The sequence below is a fragment of the Alosa pseudoharengus genome, unplaced genomic scaffold (genome assembly GCF_046254945.1).
Source record: "Alosa pseudoharengus isolate Yale_2024_CS ecotype anadromous, Long Island Sound unplaced genomic scaffold, YU_APseudo_1.1 YU_APseudo_1.1_scf_15, whole genome shotgun sequence".
Classification (NCBI taxonomy): domain Eukaryota; kingdom Metazoa; phylum Chordata; class Actinopteri; order Clupeiformes; family Clupeidae; genus Alosa; species Alosa pseudoharengus.
The window spans coordinates 25,140,143-25,157,346 of record NW_027468620.1 but is presented as its reverse complement, the minus strand read 5'-3'; the positions used below and the strand labels follow the sequence as shown (position 1 = coordinate 25,157,346).

At 42.5% G+C, this 17,204-nt stretch overlaps 3 protein-coding genes across 4 annotated transcripts; 2 read left to right on the top strand and 1 right to left on the bottom strand.

The window, feature by feature from the left end:
• Positions 1-1,435: 1,435 nt before the first annotated feature.
• Positions 1,436-4,865, top strand: LOC143123933 (protein CC2D2B-like). The gene is made up of 10 exons (XM_076285196.1): positions 1,436-1,489; positions 1,582-1,608; positions 1,703-1,921; positions 2,573-2,662; positions 2,855-2,968; positions 3,148-3,282; positions 3,599-3,712; positions 3,900-3,958; positions 4,088-4,365; positions 4,632-4,865. The coding sequence occupies exons 1-10, from the start codon at positions 1,487-1,489 to the stop codon at positions 4,838-4,840; spliced, it is 1,248 nt and encodes a 415-aa protein (XP_076141311.1). The 5' UTR covers positions 1,436-1,486; the 3' UTR covers positions 4,841-4,865.
• Positions 4,866-5,518: 653 nt separating this feature from the next.
• ccnj (cyclin J) lies at positions 5,519-9,290 on the bottom strand. 2 transcript variants are annotated; one of them, XM_076285994.1, is made up of 6 exons: positions 8,901-9,290; positions 8,204-8,325; positions 7,824-8,034; positions 7,336-7,635; positions 6,605-6,764; positions 5,519-6,377 (listed from the first exon to the last, which is right to left on the bottom strand). In XM_076285994.1, the coding sequence occupies exons 1-6, from the start codon at positions 8,908-8,910 to the stop codon at positions 6,038-6,040; spliced, it is 1,143 nt and encodes a 380-aa protein (XP_076142109.1). In that variant the 5' UTR covers positions 8,911-9,290; the 3' UTR covers positions 5,519-6,037. The 2 variants fall into 2 exon arrangements, with proteins under 2 accessions (XP_076142109.1, XP_076142110.1); XM_076285995.1 differs by having other exon boundaries at positions 8,204-8,294.
• Positions 9,291-11,077: 1,787 nt separating this feature from the next.
• On the top strand, positions 11,078-17,197 carry znf518a (zinc finger protein 518A). The gene is made up of 3 exons (XM_076285988.1): positions 11,078-11,340; positions 12,265-14,332; positions 15,058-17,197. Exons 2-3 carry the CDS (start codon positions 12,280-12,282, stop codon positions 15,726-15,728), a joined length of 2,724 nt encoding a protein of 907 aa, XP_076142103.1. The 5' UTR covers positions 11,078-11,340; positions 12,265-12,279; the 3' UTR covers positions 15,729-17,197.
• Positions 17,198-17,204: the final 7 nt, after the last annotated feature.

Below are 17,204 nucleotides of genomic sequence, written 5' to 3'. Positions count from 1 at the left end.
TAGTTTGCATTTTCTTCAGGATCAGCTTCAGCCTTTTGCTGAGGTGAAATTTCAACGCTCGTCATTTGAGACCAACATCGCAGAAGGACCTGACCCAATCTGGAGAGAGGAATTCTGCCTTGACTTCAGGCATGCCTTTCTGATGACATCGTCAGATGCAGCATAGCTGCAACAGTTCCCCATTCAGTTTGTGCATATCTGTCATTTCTGTGAAATTGCATGCCACTCATTTGTCGTCTCTTGTCTCAGCTCCCCGGATGGTGACTACAGCCACGCCGGTTTAGCCAAGGTTCAGGATGACATCATCATCAACGTCTTTGATGTGGTGTCATTTCAACTGACGGAGGTGTGAATGGAGGGGGGGCAGGATAGAGCCTGTACACACATAAGAAGAGGACAATGTCATGCCACAGAACAGATCTGTATCTGTACAAGTTTGCTTTTTGAAAACATTCCCTGTTTGTTTTGAAGTATCATGCATTATGTGTGAAAATGTGGCCTGACATTGTCTTAGCTTTTTTTCTCCTTTTCAGCTGAATTACCCCATGAATGCATTACAGGGAGGTTAAATGAAGAACACTTATCCAGTGTCTCTCTCTGATGACAGAGACACACACTGAGGGGCTGTGGAACACAGACCTTCTTAGGCAAGCAGTGGCTGGGCTCTGTGAACATCCCCTTCAGGGCTCTGCTGAAACAGTCAAAGGTGCGGCTTCCCCCCTTCACCATCACACATCACCCACCACAAGAGAGAGCTTACGGAAAGCACAGGATGTGAACGGACGGAAGATCACCGCTTAAATTCTGCCCCTTCAAACGCTGGAGGCAGCGTAATGAATCAGCAGGGAGCTTGATCGTCCTGCGTCATTCATGCCGATCGCCGGTGTGATTCACATCGGTAGCCCACCTCTCTCGCCCTCCCACCTCTGTTTGTCAACTGCCGTCGAGGTCACAGCTGTGTGGGCGCTGGGTTTCCGTGGCAGCGGCACACTTTCACACAGAGGCACCACGCATATTCATGCCCACACTCTTCAGTCGATTTCAACATTTAGACCACTAAAAGACATCACTTGCTGCGTTAGTGGACATGCGTGACACGCTTATCTCTGCTTATAGCACTGTGCATATCCTAAATATGTTATGACAGCTTAACTGTTTTGGTGATCTTGTTCGTATGCTGATTTTGGAAATTCCCTGGATTCACATAAAATTGTCATTTCGGTGTTTATTCAGTATATAGTATGCACATTTACCCATTTTGTGACCCAGTTTGCATGTGTGAACAGCTAAATGAATTTGTGTAATTCTGTTTTAATGCTATCAGATCAGCTGCACTTTCAAAATCAACACACCCCCTGCACTGCTGGGCTATACGTGGTCTAGGAACGACTTTCACAGTAACCCAGCAAAACAACGGAAAGCCAGTTATCTCACTGTCTACATCGTCCTTGACCCGCCTATCTCTTCTCAGGAAGACCCGTCAAACATGGTTGCCATAATGCGGTTTTTTTCTCTAAAATAATCATGTGTGTGTGTGTGTGTTTCCATTGTAACTAGTCTTTCTCTCTCTGTATCACCCAGGACATTGATCAGAAGCGTTTGTGGGTGGTGAGTGTGACTGCTGTCTTTCGTAGGAGAATTCACATTCATTCTCTCCGCTCTGTACAACACGATGTTGACCACGTTGTGTTTTTCCTGTCAGTTTCCGAGCCCAGTAAGCGATGTTGATCTCATGCTGGCAAAACAGTTCGAGAGTGCGTGCAGAGCTGTGGGCAAGAAGAGGAGGTTCTTCAGCACTGTAGTGAACAGTGAAGGACAACTGGTCCTGGCCACCAAGTTCATCAGACCTCTCCGACCTCCACTGGAGGTCCTGCACATTGATGACGAGGAGGAGCAGCGTCGGAGCAAATTAGCTTCCTTGGTAAAGCATGTGACTACCCGCACATGCTTAGAAAGAGAGACGTTGATAATGTATTGGCATTAAACTAGGCACTCAAAAGCTGCCTGGTGTTAATGCTCTAATAATCCAATATATATATGAGTGTACTGTATACTGTATGTTCAATGTGGATATACATATTCATAAGTATGGGATTAGCGGTGGATTAAAGCTCATGTATATGCATGGAGATAGATGTCAGTGCCAATGACAGGGACTACAGCAGGATGAAGACACTGAAATGTGATAAGCTAGAGAAATAACAGTGAAAATTATTTGAAGGAAGGCTAAAGTGATTTCAGCAGTGCCAGGTGCACTCTGGACAGTAAGCGCAAGTCAGGGGAATGGCTTCAGCCGATCCCAGGAATAACTTCCTCACACACTGTCCAGAAATCACTTTCCCAGAGACAACTAATATACAGTCCTCCACATTCATATTGCTGTGTCCGGTAGGGAGCCTGTAACTGATTACTAAAACAAGATTACCATAGTATATTATAATGCATAATACATTATAATATATTAAGACATATTCAATATGTATGTTCTCAGGTATATATATTTGTAAGGAAACATTGCGTGAGAACAACAATGTGAGAACAAAATGCCTATCTATTTCCCAACTTTCTACAGAAGAAAATAGCTGCCTTTGTGTCTTTGATTCCTGTTTTGCCAAGTTCATCTGAAGTGGGAGACTTTGGAGAGATGTGGCTCACCTCGGAGGTACTCACTGGATGCAATGTGATCTGCTCACATCAATGTAAAACTAAATATCTGTTACAGATAGTCACAGACTTGTTATTATTTTCAATAAGCTGAAGTTTGTGAAGGGGATTTTTTTTAGCACTGAAATTGTGTTGAAAATATTCCATGCTCAGTTAAACATAATTGTCTTTGTGTCTGAAAACCTGACAGCAATGCTTGGATCTAGTCATTGGGAACAGTGTCAGTTTAGCCGTTCTCCTCTGCAACTTCTTTCTGTATTTAAAAGTACAGGCATGGGTTCTTCTAGGCACATCAATTATAGAGGTAAGCTAAATGTCATTGAAATGACATCCATTTTAGTTATCAGAAGAGACCTCTACCACTTCTACCTTTGATACAGTTTTCTCAAATTTATTTTGCAATTTAATCACATGATGTAGTAGGCTAATAGACTAAAGAACTGACTGAACTGATCTTAACTGACATCACCATCTTCTTCTCAGGGTGAGACGGCATATGTTTTAACCACTGGTTGCTCTGGTGATTTGGTGTGGAATCCAAAAGATGGGAAACACTACAGCTTATATGATGCATACTGTCCAATCATAAAAATGGACTGTGTGGTCAGCTGGAGAAATGTACAGTATATATGTGTTGTCTTTCAATGTTTTAGTTTATTTCAGAAGATTTTCTTACATTTATTTATTTTTACATGTTTACAGTGCCTTGTATTTTACAAACATTGGCCTTATTTTTATGTCATGATTTCCTTTGGGTATATGGGGTCAGAGTTCTTACGAAACAACTTTCAGTGAGGGGTGTAGAACTGAGACAGAGAGACAGTAGTGTTTATCTTGTCACACACCATTGCCTTGCACCGCACTGTGGTTTTGCCACTGCCTGCCTGTGTCGCCGGAGATAAACAAGCATGTCTTTTGTTTTCGTGCGTTGAAGGTGTGGTTTTATAAAAGTAAAGAACGTGCAATGCCGCAAGACTTTGAGCTGTCAGAAACTTCTACATGGATTGCTTTGTTCCCAGGAGACCCCCCAGCAAAGCCAGCAGAAGAGGTAAGTCTTAACCATCCTATGTAATTACCTGTGAAACAGTGATATCATGTGGCCAAATTAGGTACTGCAAGCAGAACATAATTGTTTTGTTATTTTGGTTCTTTAAATTGCCATTGTGTATTTAGATAATAAAAATAATTGGGTGTGCTTTAATAATTATTTATTTTGCACCTGTACAAAATGGAAGTCCCCTGTAATCCAGTATCGCCTGCCTCAGTCAGAGCTGGTTGAAGTATTACAAAGAAGGTTGGTTTAAAAGGGTCTTTAAAATAAGCATTTGTATGATTAATAATTATGCTCTTGAGTAAGGCATCTCTATAAACATTTGTTTTGCAGACATCATGTCTTTCTGAGTTGTGTGCTTTTGCTTGATAGGATGGAGAAGCATTTGAAGCAGAGATTGATGGAATGGCGGAGTCCTCATCCGACGCGGTGGAACAGGCGCCTCCCGATCCTGTTAAGTGAAATCCTGCCCAAGTTTGAGATGCTGGACGACACCTCTTCCATGGAGGAAGAGCTTTACACACTGCCCGTCCAGATGAGTGACTTTAAAGTGAGGCTGAGACTTCTAATCACTCATTTGGGGATTGTAGCTTTAAATATCTCATCGTTGACATCATACTTTGAAGTTGATAAGCAGATAATAAACATCAGTAGGAACTATAGAATCTTGAGAAAAATTTGACTGGAATTACATCTACAACTTAGCAACCTTCCTATGAAAACATAATTTGTTTCATATTGTTTTTTATTTGTGTCACAACACATTAATATTCCCAGTAATGCCAAGGCGACATTTGTGTCGGCCTTATTTTGTCTGTGACCTTAATCAAATGCGACCAGCATTATTGTGTTAGACTAGACTAAAAAAAAAAAAACACTGTACATGAACAATGCATCCTTTGTATTTAGGTGACAGGCATGACCCTTCATATGGCTTTCACTAATATGGATGCTGTGACAGAACGAGTCCAGAACGCCCAGATCCACAGTACAGAGATCCCCGGGACAGAGTTTGCACTCTCGGTTTACATCCACTCCTACCCAAACGACATCTTGTCTGTCTGGGTCCTCCTAGCATCACTAGTAGTGCAGCAGCGAGGAGCATACTACCAGCCTCCATGTTAAGATGAACTGGGGGTATTCCAAGTACGTGGTTTAGTGACAAACCTAGGTAGGTTAACTCAGATTAAGTGGTAAACCTCCTTCAACCAGAGCCCTATGGCATTGTTTTGTTGAAGCCGTACAGCTCTTCTATTAGGAGGTTTGCCACTTACTCGGAGTTAACTTACCCAGGTTTGTCACTAAACCATATTTGGCCTCCGTTCATTTGAACTCTTATCTAGAGATGAGGGCAGAGATCACCAGCACTGGTCGTTGAGACTACTCTTCTACGGTTAGTCAATGCCGTTTTTGTTTGCCAAAGAAGTGCAGACAGGCAACAAGGGATGTTCTAGGGGGAATGTAATAGCCAATGAAATCTTTGTTTTAAATGTTAGTATTTGTGTTGGCTCTCTTGGTCATTGTTGTAGCCTATATCATTTTACCAAATTGGCCTCACTATGAACTGTTAATATCCCTTGTTTGAAATGAAATACATATTTTTGCACCCACATCGTGATTGCTCAGAGTCCCTCTGTAAATACTCTATTCACTTGATGTCTGAAAGAGTATCTGATATAGACGTAAGTCACAGTCAGTGGTCAAAAAAAGCCCACATTTTCTAAGATGTTAGAAACAGTCATAGTAAAAACAAACCTCAAGACGACAACTTGACACGAGCAAAAATGAAAGTAATTTAGGGGGTATGTCTGAGCTGTTCATAGTCACCCTGCCGTGTTTTTATTAAAAACATAATGAATCAAAGTGCACTTGGTTTGGTTCACAGGACAACAGTCTACATTCAATGCTTCTGAGGTAGCAGCGCACAAAAAAACAACTAGACCTACTTGTAAAAATGGCTTTACACCTATGTTTCTCGTGAAGTCTGCATTGAAAAATACACTTTAACATAATCACATGATTTCCTGGAAGAGAGGTAAACAAAACCCCACAAAAACAATCAGTGGATTAAAGGCAAAAAATAAACAGTTACTATTGCACCTATGCACGTTTGCATGCCCTGACTTTGTACAGCACCAAATGTAATGCTGAAAAACCACTTCTTTACCAGTTGCCTTCTGTTTTTGTCATTTTTTTTTTTTAAAAAGAACATTGCTTAGCAGCTGAAATTAATCAGTTAATCCTTACAGTCAGAGGTAAGATGGTGGTGGGGGTAGCTTTGTAACCTTGACTTAATCATGTCCACACCTGTCATGGCCACGATCACCTCTCAAACTGGGGGGTGGCACAGGTATACAGTGCGTTCAACTGATAGCCCCGGGAGGGCAGGTTCCCCTTTGGGTCCAGTGGAGCGGAGATGGTCTGCCCCTGTCCCAGGGTGCCGCTGGATTGCAGCGTGGTGGCGTGAGTCAGGTAGGGGGATGGCCCATGGGCCTGGGAGAGCCCAGGCTGTGAATGGTTTGGCTGGGTGTACTGCAGCGCGGACCTCTGGAGGTACTGAGCGGTGCTCTGAGGCTGTGTCTGAAACACCACCTGGGAGGCCTGGGACGTCGAGTGCTGGCACTTTTGCTTGTTCGCCTCTTTCAGGTCACCGTCGTGAGCACTGAGAATGGCAGAATCGGAACAGAGTTAGTTTTGCATTCTACACTTTCTGGCAGTGTGCAGGTGCAGCATTTTCCACCTGGTTATCCAAACAACACCTCTTATCAACCTACCGCTATATGAGAAAGAAATAATGTAATGCTGTATTATCACTGCAGAGTCAGTTGAGGGTGAGGGTATCACTAGTGACACATTAGTATGTCCATGGCTCAGAGGCCAATTACTCACACAAGTAACCTCTCAACACAGGGCACCAAGTGTTCCCATGGGTACAGGGTGAGGTGGTGGAGACGGCTGGGCCACGTTGGGGACAGGTGCAGGACGATGCGAGAGGCCGCCACGCAAGCAGCCGCCACCAAAGACGGCGCAAAGCTCAGGAAAAGGTGGTCTGAAAACAAAGAAAAGGGGAGAAAATTAGGATCAGTTGAGCGGTCACACAGGAATGACTTAACTGCTGCTCACAAGGCCTTGCTGATGCATCCTAACATTGGAATTGAAGAAAAAACGTGCAAAATCCTAACTGCATATGAAAGCTTGCTTGAAAATCTAACCCGGCACTTTACACTAGCCACAAAGCCAGGAAGGAACCAAGGACTATGTGAAATGCTATCTTGGAGAAAAGAGTCCAGACAGCAAAACAGCAATTCACAGCAAAGAATATATAATGTGGATCCATTTTGCATACTTGACATGACCATCATACCAGTAATACACATACGTAGCATTTATGCATAAGCAGTCTTTATGAAACCCGTTTGTGCTTGTTTACATAAAATACTGAAACAGTCCACGTTCACCTCAGGTCTTGCATGGTCTTCCATTTGTCAAGAGACAAGCAACATTCACAATAGTATACAATAGACTTGAAGTTTACTATGTACAGTAATAACGATCATATTTTCATTCATTTAGTGCCCTTCCTAGAGGTACAATGGGTTTAACCACAAGGCAACACTCACCCTGTAATGAGACCTCTAGGAAATAGTCTGCATACTTGCTCATGTAAAGAACCGTCTTCTCCAGGCAGACCATGGGCCAGCCATCATGCAGGTCCCCTTCATGGACCGCTATTGACAAGTAATACTCTATGAAGTGGGCAGCTGTGGGGAGGTACAGGTTCCACTGGAAGCTCTCCAGGAGCAGAAGTTCCATATGTAAGAGTCCCTGCCTACTCAGGACCAGGCTCATGGAGCTCATGCAACCTAGGCTGTTCAGTGTTTGTAGCTTGGGGACTCTGTCTTCTCGCTCCTCAAACTTGCCTGAAGACATAAAAGAAAGATTGTGATTGGATTGGTCCAGATCATCAAATACAAAAATAGCCTAAAAGAATTATGAAACCAATTAACATGTTCTGATGAAGACATAAGGTGCATGAATGCATTTGTGTATTCATTCAACCACTGATTGCACATAATGGGCACATATTTTAATAAAAAGAAAATCTTACTAGCCAAGAGTAAACAGGATAGGGCGACGATGTGAAGCTGCTGCACAGAGATGTCATAGCGGTCCATGAAGAGATCCAACAGGTAAACTGCAAGGTGCCTGGCTGCTGGGCACAGCTTGAAGCGATTGCTCACTACTGCTATGAGGTCAGCAAAATAGCGCCTCAAGTTGAGTTGTGGAGACTGACCTTTGTAAACAGGCAGCTTGAGCTCCTGGAATAGTCAAACAAGTAGGCCTATGGTTTAAAATGTTGCATGCACTGAATGGGCCTAATGATTCACATATCATAAGAAGTAGCCCATGAAGTCATAACAAGCAGCATAGGAGGGAAAGTGAAACAAATAGGCTATACATTTCAGATGTAGGCTTTCAGCCTTTTACCTTGAGGCGGAGAGCCTGGTGTATGTCTCCTGCAAGTTGTCCTTTCCACCATTGGCCCTCAAGCTCCATTGAATTAAATGTATCGGGCTGCCTGAAAAAAAAATGCAGCACCAATAGGTAGGCTACATCAAGTTCATGGAGGCTATTTTTACTTTGGGAGAATGAATGCCATTTTCAAGTGGGTCAGTGAGTGTCCTCAGCTGAACCCATGACATGGTCAAAACGCCTTGATTGTACGCATCGGAGGCGTGCAAAATTCAAGATTTATATTAGCCTCAAAATTGCCTACTCTGGATAGAAAAATCTGATGCAAGGTGATCATTTGTTTAAACAATACGAAGAGACCATTATCCAAGAGCTTACTGACCTACATTTAACTATTCCACATAGACCGATGGGAGTTATGAATGGACTGGATGAGTAGCCGAAGCGAAGGCCTTTGAGACAGGAACAAAGTTAAAAGTTACTCTGTAAAGTTAGGCTACTCTGTAAAGTTACATTGTAGTCCATCACACTCGCCCAAAGCTACTCAGCACTGGTGCGACCAGGTTGGCACAGTGGCCATAATCATACATTCAGTTAACAGCGGTCATAGTGGGCATAATTTTGTTTTAGCCAAACTGGTCTGTCTGTCTGTAGCTTTTCAACAAAATGTTTCACGATCAATTTAAGTAGACACCCACAAACAAACACTTACCCCCAAACATGGACTCACGACTACGTTCGAGGACGAACGCTCTGAGTTCTGAAGAGTCTTGAAGAGTAAAACAATGTTGACAATGAACCACGAAGTTTACGGTTTCATTGTCTAAGTTTACAATAAGCAAGACTGGAACACATGGAGTGGCAATACTCTACCAATGGGATGTTCCCTTACACTCTGAACTTCCCAACAAACGCCCAATCAGACGTAGACTTACTTTGAGGCACAATCAGGGCCGAATCTCATTTTCTTCACGTTTGGCATACCGGCTAGTCACAGCTTAAATACTGATTGTGTAACTTGTCACAAGAAAACGCCATATAAGATAATAATACCACTCATTTTTGGGGTTTGTTAGCTTTGGAAAAACTTCGATGTCTTCTCGAAAAGTCTCACGGTCCAGTTAAAGTCTGGAACCGCCTCCCATGAGCAGAACAGGAAGTTAGGAACAACCCCCCCCCAGTTGGTAAAGTGTGATGATGGAAATGATGCTGGCTTGGGTTTTTAAAACAGATAGGCCTATATAGAGTACTGATCAACCTCAACACACATGGTCAAATTGTTCACTTCTAATGCATAGGATGAAGCACCTTTAAGCATATTTATGAAATTGAGTAGCCTAAAAAACCAAGGCGATAAAACAAAAACAAAAAAAATGCATCATGTCAAATTGCTGCCTATGTCCAAGCTGGTTTCCACAGTCAATATAGCCCAAAGAAATGAAAATGTGGCTAAACTAAAGAATCATGTCTAAAACCATCATCAACATTAGGCACTAGTCTATTTTCAAAAACAAAAAACACCTACTCAACAGGTTGAAAAGAAAATGGAATATAATTGAAAATTGAATATTTTATTTTGTGTTAGCCTTTATTGTTTATTAGATCATCTAGACATGTCAGTGTAACAGAATTCAGTTAGGCTGAAATAAACCTCACTAGCTGCTATGTCTACAACATTGAATTAATGCTTGACACACCTTTAAGAACAGAATAACCATTTCTATGATGTGCATGCTGTGTTCATCTCATTCTGCTCTCAATGTATACCACAAATGTGACCTGAACTACATGAAATATGTGATGCATTATATGCCCTACGCCTCTAAAATTATGGCAGTCTCTAGGTCCAATGTAGAAGTGAAAGCAGGCCTATTACACAGCCTAACAATAATGTCTGCTTATGGAATTTACTGAGCTTGGCAGTGTAATGGTATTCTGGGCAATCTGCCTGGATGTGTAATAACAGCCGAGACATCCACAAACCCTAATGCTGGGCACTGAAGGGTTTAACAACGCCTCGATGACAGAAATGAGAGAAAATAGGATCTAAGTGGTAGGCAACACAAAAGGATGTTTAAAATGCAGAAAATCAAGCAGATATTCTATCCACACATCATTCAGACAAGACTTACACTGCATTAGCCTTGTCCTCTGTATCAAGTTCCCCTGAGCTAGTTTTATTTACTTTTTTTGGTCTTTAAGTGCTGTGCCTGTGGCTGACTTCAGTAGCATTAGGCAACAATGTAACAATATGACTGTCAGGGAATTATTGTAATTGCAAGTAGGATGCTAAAAATTAGGCTTTTATGCAAACACCTAGGCTATAAACAGCAATTCCTATTTCTTATGAAATTATTAAAACACTTGATTCAGGGGGTTAGGGCATAGGCTACCAAGGACTAGGCCTAGGTTATGGACCAATCAGATGGATTCTTCTCATCACTATCTACTCCATAACCCCCCCCCCCCCCCCCTTCAGAAACAATAGGCTAAATAGATCAACACCATAATGCAATGCACATGCAAGTAGTGTATTGCAATATTAGATTATGCATTGTTAATGTAGTTTTGAAAGCATTAATACTCTTCAAAAACTAGGCCTATTATATGTACACGGCAACCAGTGTGATGTAGGCCTATCATGAATTTTAACATTAAAATTTAGATCATTTTAAGACAATGAATGACCATACACACATATTGTCAAGAGGCGTTGTAGTTAATCGGCTTATTCTAACAGGGAGCATTTAGCAAACGAACCACACATTGGGCTCTCATTTCGTACCATGTACTTCCTATACAGAACTGTTTCTATCGTGATAGCGTGTTGAAGCGCCACAGCTGGTATAATACAACAGTTATAAACTGCAGATAGTTTGAAAGAGGAAGCACGTGTCATCTGAATAACAAATCCCCTTCCGAGTTGGCCGTAGCCATCAGTGTACATTCATGGCAGCGCTATTCCAAAAACAACAAAGTGTAACATGTAATGCCACGGTAGTTTAAATGGTTGATGGTGAAACAAGTAATTCGCTCTCATCCGTTTTGGGACTTCAAAAGGTTGAGGTTTGCTACACTTGGCTTCCAGACTTCAATCATCCCCCCGGATTGAGGTGTCATGGCCGCTGTTTACTGAACTACAAGTTTAGGAGGTAACGTTAAGACATTACGTTGCATGATGTTTGTTGGACATGTTGATCAAATAACTATTGTAAATGTTGCATGCACAATTTTCGTCTGTTGTCGAGACCACACGGTATTGACACAGTTTACTGTAGTCATGAGGAATGTCCATCTGTAGTTAACGTAGGCGTTTTAGCATTAAAGTGGATTGTTTGAAGCTCGTACTGACTCAACACGTAAAGATCACACAGTCTCTTGAAACACGAGACGTGCAAGCATAGCAAGGAATTAAAAGTATATAATTCCTAAAACTACATATTTTTATTTGGTAGTTTGCATCAGAATTACAAATGCAACAGGCGAGTTTGTAGCGCTGTATGGACGACAGTAAACTTTCAAATAGCCTGTCACGATTTTGCATTCACTTCACACTTTAAATAGACTAGTGAAAATATTTGTTGCGAGACAGTTGAGAGACTGTCTATTTCCCCCAGTTGAATTTCAGGCCGTATTATGCTTGCACAATGTAGTCTTACACAATGCATTTCAACTGAAAGCATCTTGCATTAATAGAACTCTTGGATAGTCTACACTAGTCTTTCATCTAATCCGAGAATGCGAAGATCGTGATGAAACAACATAATGTCAATACAGTCCACCACGGACCATCTACATTAGGCGTAATGGAAACCTTGAGATCTGAATATCCCTGTTGACTGTCATGCCTTTGTCTTCCAGCAGCACAGGCTGTAGGCTAACCCTGATAAGCGTCCCTGGTACACAAATTAATACAATTAATAACACAGTAACAATGATTGAATTGTTGTTAATCATAACATCTTAATTCATGTGGAATGCACCCCTAGCTCATTATACAATATACCAATAATGACTGAAGGTATACAAATCACTTTTCACATATGACATACTCTTTGTTTATGCTTTTCCCTCAGGCTTTTTAAGTTAATATGAAACAGAATATCAAAATGGAAAGCCAGTATGTCAACAATGACAAAGGGAACTGGTGCAAAAGACTCCGCACAAGAAAAGACACCACTCGGCACTCAAAAGCTGATAAGACTGAAAACAACAGTATGCACCAGAGAGAGCAATCTGATCGTAAGATATCTGCCCCGCGGTCCCCCAAAAAACAGCCGAATCAGCATGCAACAGACATAACCAAGCACCCACCCACGCCTCCGCATGAGAGCAGCAGTAGCAGCGCAGTGTCTAGTGAGCTGAAGACATCTGAAGAAGTTCACAAAGCAAGCTCGCCGTCTGCTCCCCCCGCTAATGCCTTGGACACTCTGCAGAGTGGACTCTCGCCTCAGGGGCAGGGGGTTTGTGAAGACGTCAAGCACACAATCCCGCAGCTGACTGAAAGCCTCTGTGCCCCCCACAGCCTTGATGGGGTGTTTACCTGTGTGAGGTGTAATCTCTATACGAAAGACATTGGGACTTTTTTGCAACACACACATGTCAGACACGAACCGCAACTGTCTGGGGACGCCAAAGACGTGCGCGCAGGCCAAAGCGACGATTTAAACAGTTACCTCTCGCTCACCTCGACTGGACATCCCCTCAAGTATGAGTTTGACTCGCAAAAACCTTCTCAGAATGATTACCTGAAGCACAAGGCAGCTGTTGCCGGGAAAGAAACGGAAAGAAAGTATGTCTGGAGGAAGAAGCACATTCAGCCAAAGGTGGAAGACGATGAATCAGCTGGACTTAAGCTACATCTGAAAAAGCACCCACTAAAAGCAGAGTCCTGGATGGCTCGGGGGTATCTCTCTCTGTCAGGGGAGGGGATGCTAGATGAAAATGGCCTTCTGCTGAATCCAGAAGAAACTCTAGAGGCAACCAACAAGTATCTTGAGAGGACTATTGCGGCTGAAAAAAGTGGTGTGAAGACCACAATAAAAGAAGAACTCAAAAATCTCAGCCGGCCTGTTACACCATCGTCACTGCTGTTACCAAAAAATGTCATATCGTTGCCTCCAGAAGCTGTTAACCCCAGCAATAACGATCTGGCTGTCCTCATGGAAAGAAATAATATCTCCCTCCCTCCCAATTGCACCACTAAAGTTCAGGGGTTTAAGATGGTGGATGGCAAAAAACATTTGGTGCTGAAAGTCACGCCGGCACCAAAGGAAGAAATCGCAGACGTGGTTGAGCCAACAGCATGTCCCACTGAAGGCATTTTGAGCAGCACTACAAGCGAGCCTCAAATTCTTGACCAAAGTGATCCAGCCTGTTCTGTAAAACAGCCCCAGGCATGTAACGGGATTTCAGCACATGAAGTAATCAGCGCATATTCTCCCCCGTTTGGAAATACCGACGCAGACTGTAGTCCCTTGGAAAAACCTGCACACGGTCAGTGTGAAGACCAGGGGTTCTGCACTGGACCAAATCAGGGATGCAACGACAATCATTGTCTTAATCAAGATGTGGCTGAGGGTAGTCACAAAGCAGGTGACAGTATGCCAAGCTCAGCACAGGAGGTGAGGAAGCAACCGCGTGCAAAGAAGACTCTCCTCATGCCCGTTATGGCACACACAGTCTCTGACGGCTCCTTAGGTTTGCTGCACAAGGCTGATCAGCCCTCCATGGATGAAGTAAACGCTACCGTAGATGTGATTGATGAGTGTCTCTCTCCAGCTGCAGAGGGGGATTCCGGCTCCGAATCTGATGGAGGCTTTCCAGGCCTGCAGTCTCCTCCAGAGCCTGACACACTTCCTGCCTCTCCCCGCTGGCCGTGCGGGGATGGAAAAGAACATTCCCATACCGATGACGGCACAAGCAGCACGGACATCAGGGAGTCTCACGTCCCGGAAAATAACGCAGATGGTTCTGGGGTCTCTGGAACAGCTGAGTCAGTGAAATCGCTGCAGGGCTCCACTGTTTCAATCCAGACCACTTGTCCTCAGAACAGTGAGACTCTATGTTCTGTATCATCTCCTGATGTCACACCAGAGCCTATTACCGAACTGAGGACTGTTCAGCCTCTGGCCTGCACTCAAGGTTAGTACTGTAGGTGGCTTTGTTGGTATACTATCATCAAAGAAAACTACAAGCTCTATACATTTTTCTTATATGCAATAGAGACACTGTACATATGCATGGATTTATAGAATTGATAGTGTTGATTTTCTATGGGCCCACATATTTGGTTTATCTTTGCCTAAGGTTTAGTGGTTACCTGACTTGAAAAATTGTAAATAACTGTAAAACAAGATGTGGAGATGCTTTGGACATTAGAATGTCGGTCACACATGGATAGTTCACCACAGACTACATGCAGATGCTCAGATTATCAACAAACTATCTGTAACTACAATATTTGTTTAAGTTTTAGGTTAGGGGTTGGATTTGCTTAAGGTGAATTTCAATGATTGTTCAACAGCAATTTTACATACCGAACTTGAATCATAACAGATAAACGATTAAGTCTCTGTGGGCAGACTATCCAAGTAAAGTGTTATCGGACTTTCTGATGTTTTGTGTCATTAGAATTACACTGTTGTAAGTCTATTTTAGACAACAAAACATCTGATAAACCTGCACAGATGAAGCATTAGGTGTTTAATGTCATCTACCATCGCTGTGAGATCTGTGCTGTCATACTCTTAAAAAGGCATGTACATTTTACTGTCTGCATCTCTTGTGTATACTTGTGTATAATATTTTATAAAAATGTTGCTTAAGTCACCATATATTTCAAACAATGTCTCTTCTCTCCATTTTAGATGCAGTGGAAAAACCTGGTCCTCAGGAGCTGTCGCCCCAAAGGACTGAAATGGCAGTAAACAAGAGGCCGAGGGACTCATCCACTGATCGCTGCGACGAGCGACCAGCCTCCAAAGCCAGGAGGGACGTCGACTCTGGCTCTTCTTCCACAGAAAGTGGTTGCTGGGAGCCGTCCCCCCGGCACATGGAGAAGACCCTTCGGCTCTTCCCCCTCAGCTTCTTCCAGCTCATCAAGAAGCCGCAGGGGGACCAGCCCGTCGTCGTGCTCAACCACCCCGATGCCAACATCCCTGAGGTGGCCAACATCATGCGCGTGGTCCACAAGTACGGCAACGAGGTCCAGAAAGTGGTGCTGTGCCAACAGACGCTGAAGGCCCTCTCGGGCTTGGAGATCGACAGGGGGGCTTCCTTGCCCGCGTCCGTCAGCGCCCCTCTTTCACCGCGTCACGCCCAACCCGGTAACACGGTCAAGGAGAGGTTCTCGTTGAAGCTAAAGTTGAGGAGGTCGGGCCAGAACGCATACCAGGTGGTGAACGCAGGGGGACACCAGTCCTTGCGGTGCTGGTTTTGTGGCCGTCTCTTCACCAAACAGGAGGATTTCATCTGCCACGGGCAGAGGCATTTAATGGAAGCCACCAGTGATTGGAGAAGCTGGTTTAAAAGCCAATGAGAGCAAATAAGCTTGATTTTCCCATATAATGTTGAGCATTATGTTAATCCAGAAACCTCAGGATGATTTTATGTAATGTAACAGTGTGGGAAAACACCATAGTTTCAGTTACTTGAGAGATGGATTGGTCCTTTAGTTAGGTAGTCTGTCCTACCTCGTCATAGTTCTCAAAACCATGTAAAGCTCAAATAGAAATTGAATTATGACTTGAATTGATTTTATTTATACCACAACACAAACGTTGCTCATGTTTTGTGGTACACCAACTGTATTTGCTTTATTTAATTTTTTGTCTACGCTGTTAGACTACTATTTTGCAATTTTGTCCAGTTCTGTACGTACTGTTTGTCTATACACTCAGGAATGAAAAGGGCAAAACACTGTATTTGCATTGTTACATAATCCCCAGGCTTCGCTCAACTGTGTTAATTGAGATTCCCTGAAACACTACTTCAGGAAATACACCATCATGTTAGCAAACTGTTCTTATTGTATGTGTAGCTTTTTTTATTTTTATTATTCTCTCTTTGTAAATTAGTTTTATTTTTCACATCTACAAATGCTGAGCTTTAATCCAATAGATTGTCATAACTGTTAGGCCAGATGTCTATGGTGCATTATGTTTCAGTAATTGACAATCAACTATCTGCTAAACCTAAACCTTTTTGAATCATGTATATTACCATTTATTTTTCAATAGCAAAAATCCACAAAATGACCCACTACCATTATGGTTTAAGCAAATTTACTACACTTTGGGTTACAGAGATGATGATCTTGAGGTGTTTGTTGTGCTTCAGTGGCACAGAAAAAGATGACTGAATGTTGTTCTATGACCAAAGTCTATGTTTAGATCACATTGATTATGCAATAGTTGTATAGGTGAAATATCTTCAGGGAACACCTTCCTAGTAGCTGAATGTGATTAATCTATAGCTCCTTCTTCATTGACTTGAAGATGACTTATTTATTTTTGCACTCTGATAATTGCCGCACTTTTGAATAGGCTGAAAGTCTTGCCATGCATTAGCTAAGTCAGAGTTGAACTTATAGACTCGGAGATCTACTATGTTGACATTGTGAGCCATGTAACAGCAGAACCTTTATATTATAATCTGTACAACAGAACATTACAGTCCATGCACTGAAGAACCTTTTGCACTGAGAAATGCTCTAGACAATCATCTGTCCATAATGCTGTTTGGTTTGGTCAACAGCTGTCCACTGTCGGGTGGATGTAAGAGATCATCTTGAAGTGCCTGAATTAGACTGAACTCAGTGATTCTTCTTTGTACCATCCTCTTATGTCCCACTGTTTCTGGGCATTAAAGTGCTGTAATACATTTTTTAAATCTTACCAAATGGCTCTTCAGTTGTTATTTATGTAGTTTTTATGGATCCTGAACTTACAAAAAAAATGCTGACAGTAATGATGTTTGAGTATATAAATGAAAACGTTATAAATTAGAGAGCCCA

Coding starts and splice junctions, on each gene's coding strand:
- LOC143123933 (XM_076285196.1), top strand. Junction 3,713..3,899: donor CAGCAAAGCCAGCAGAAGAG/GTAAGTCTTAAC, acceptor ACAAAATGGAAG/TCCCCTGTAATCCAGTATCG. Junction 3,959..4,087: donor GTTGAAGTATTACAAAGAAG/GTTGGTTTAAAA, acceptor TTTGCTTGATAG/GATGGAGAAGCATTTGAAGC.
- ccnj (XM_076285994.1), bottom strand. Junction 7,636..7,823: donor ATCCTGTTTACTCTTGGCTA/GTAAGATTTTCT, acceptor TTATGTCTTCAG/GCAAGTTTGAGGAGCGAGAA. Junction 6,765..7,335: donor CCTAGAGGTCTCATTACAGG/GTGAGTGTTGCC, acceptor CTTTGTTTTCAG/ACCACCTTTTCCTGAGCTTT.
- znf518a (XM_076285988.1), top strand. CDS start 12,280: ATGAAACAGAATATCAAAATGGAAAGCCAGTATGTCAACAATGACAAA. Junction 14,333..15,057: donor GCCTCTGGCCTGCACTCAAG/GTTAGTACTGTA, acceptor TCTCCATTTTAG/ATGCAGTGGAAAAACCTGGT.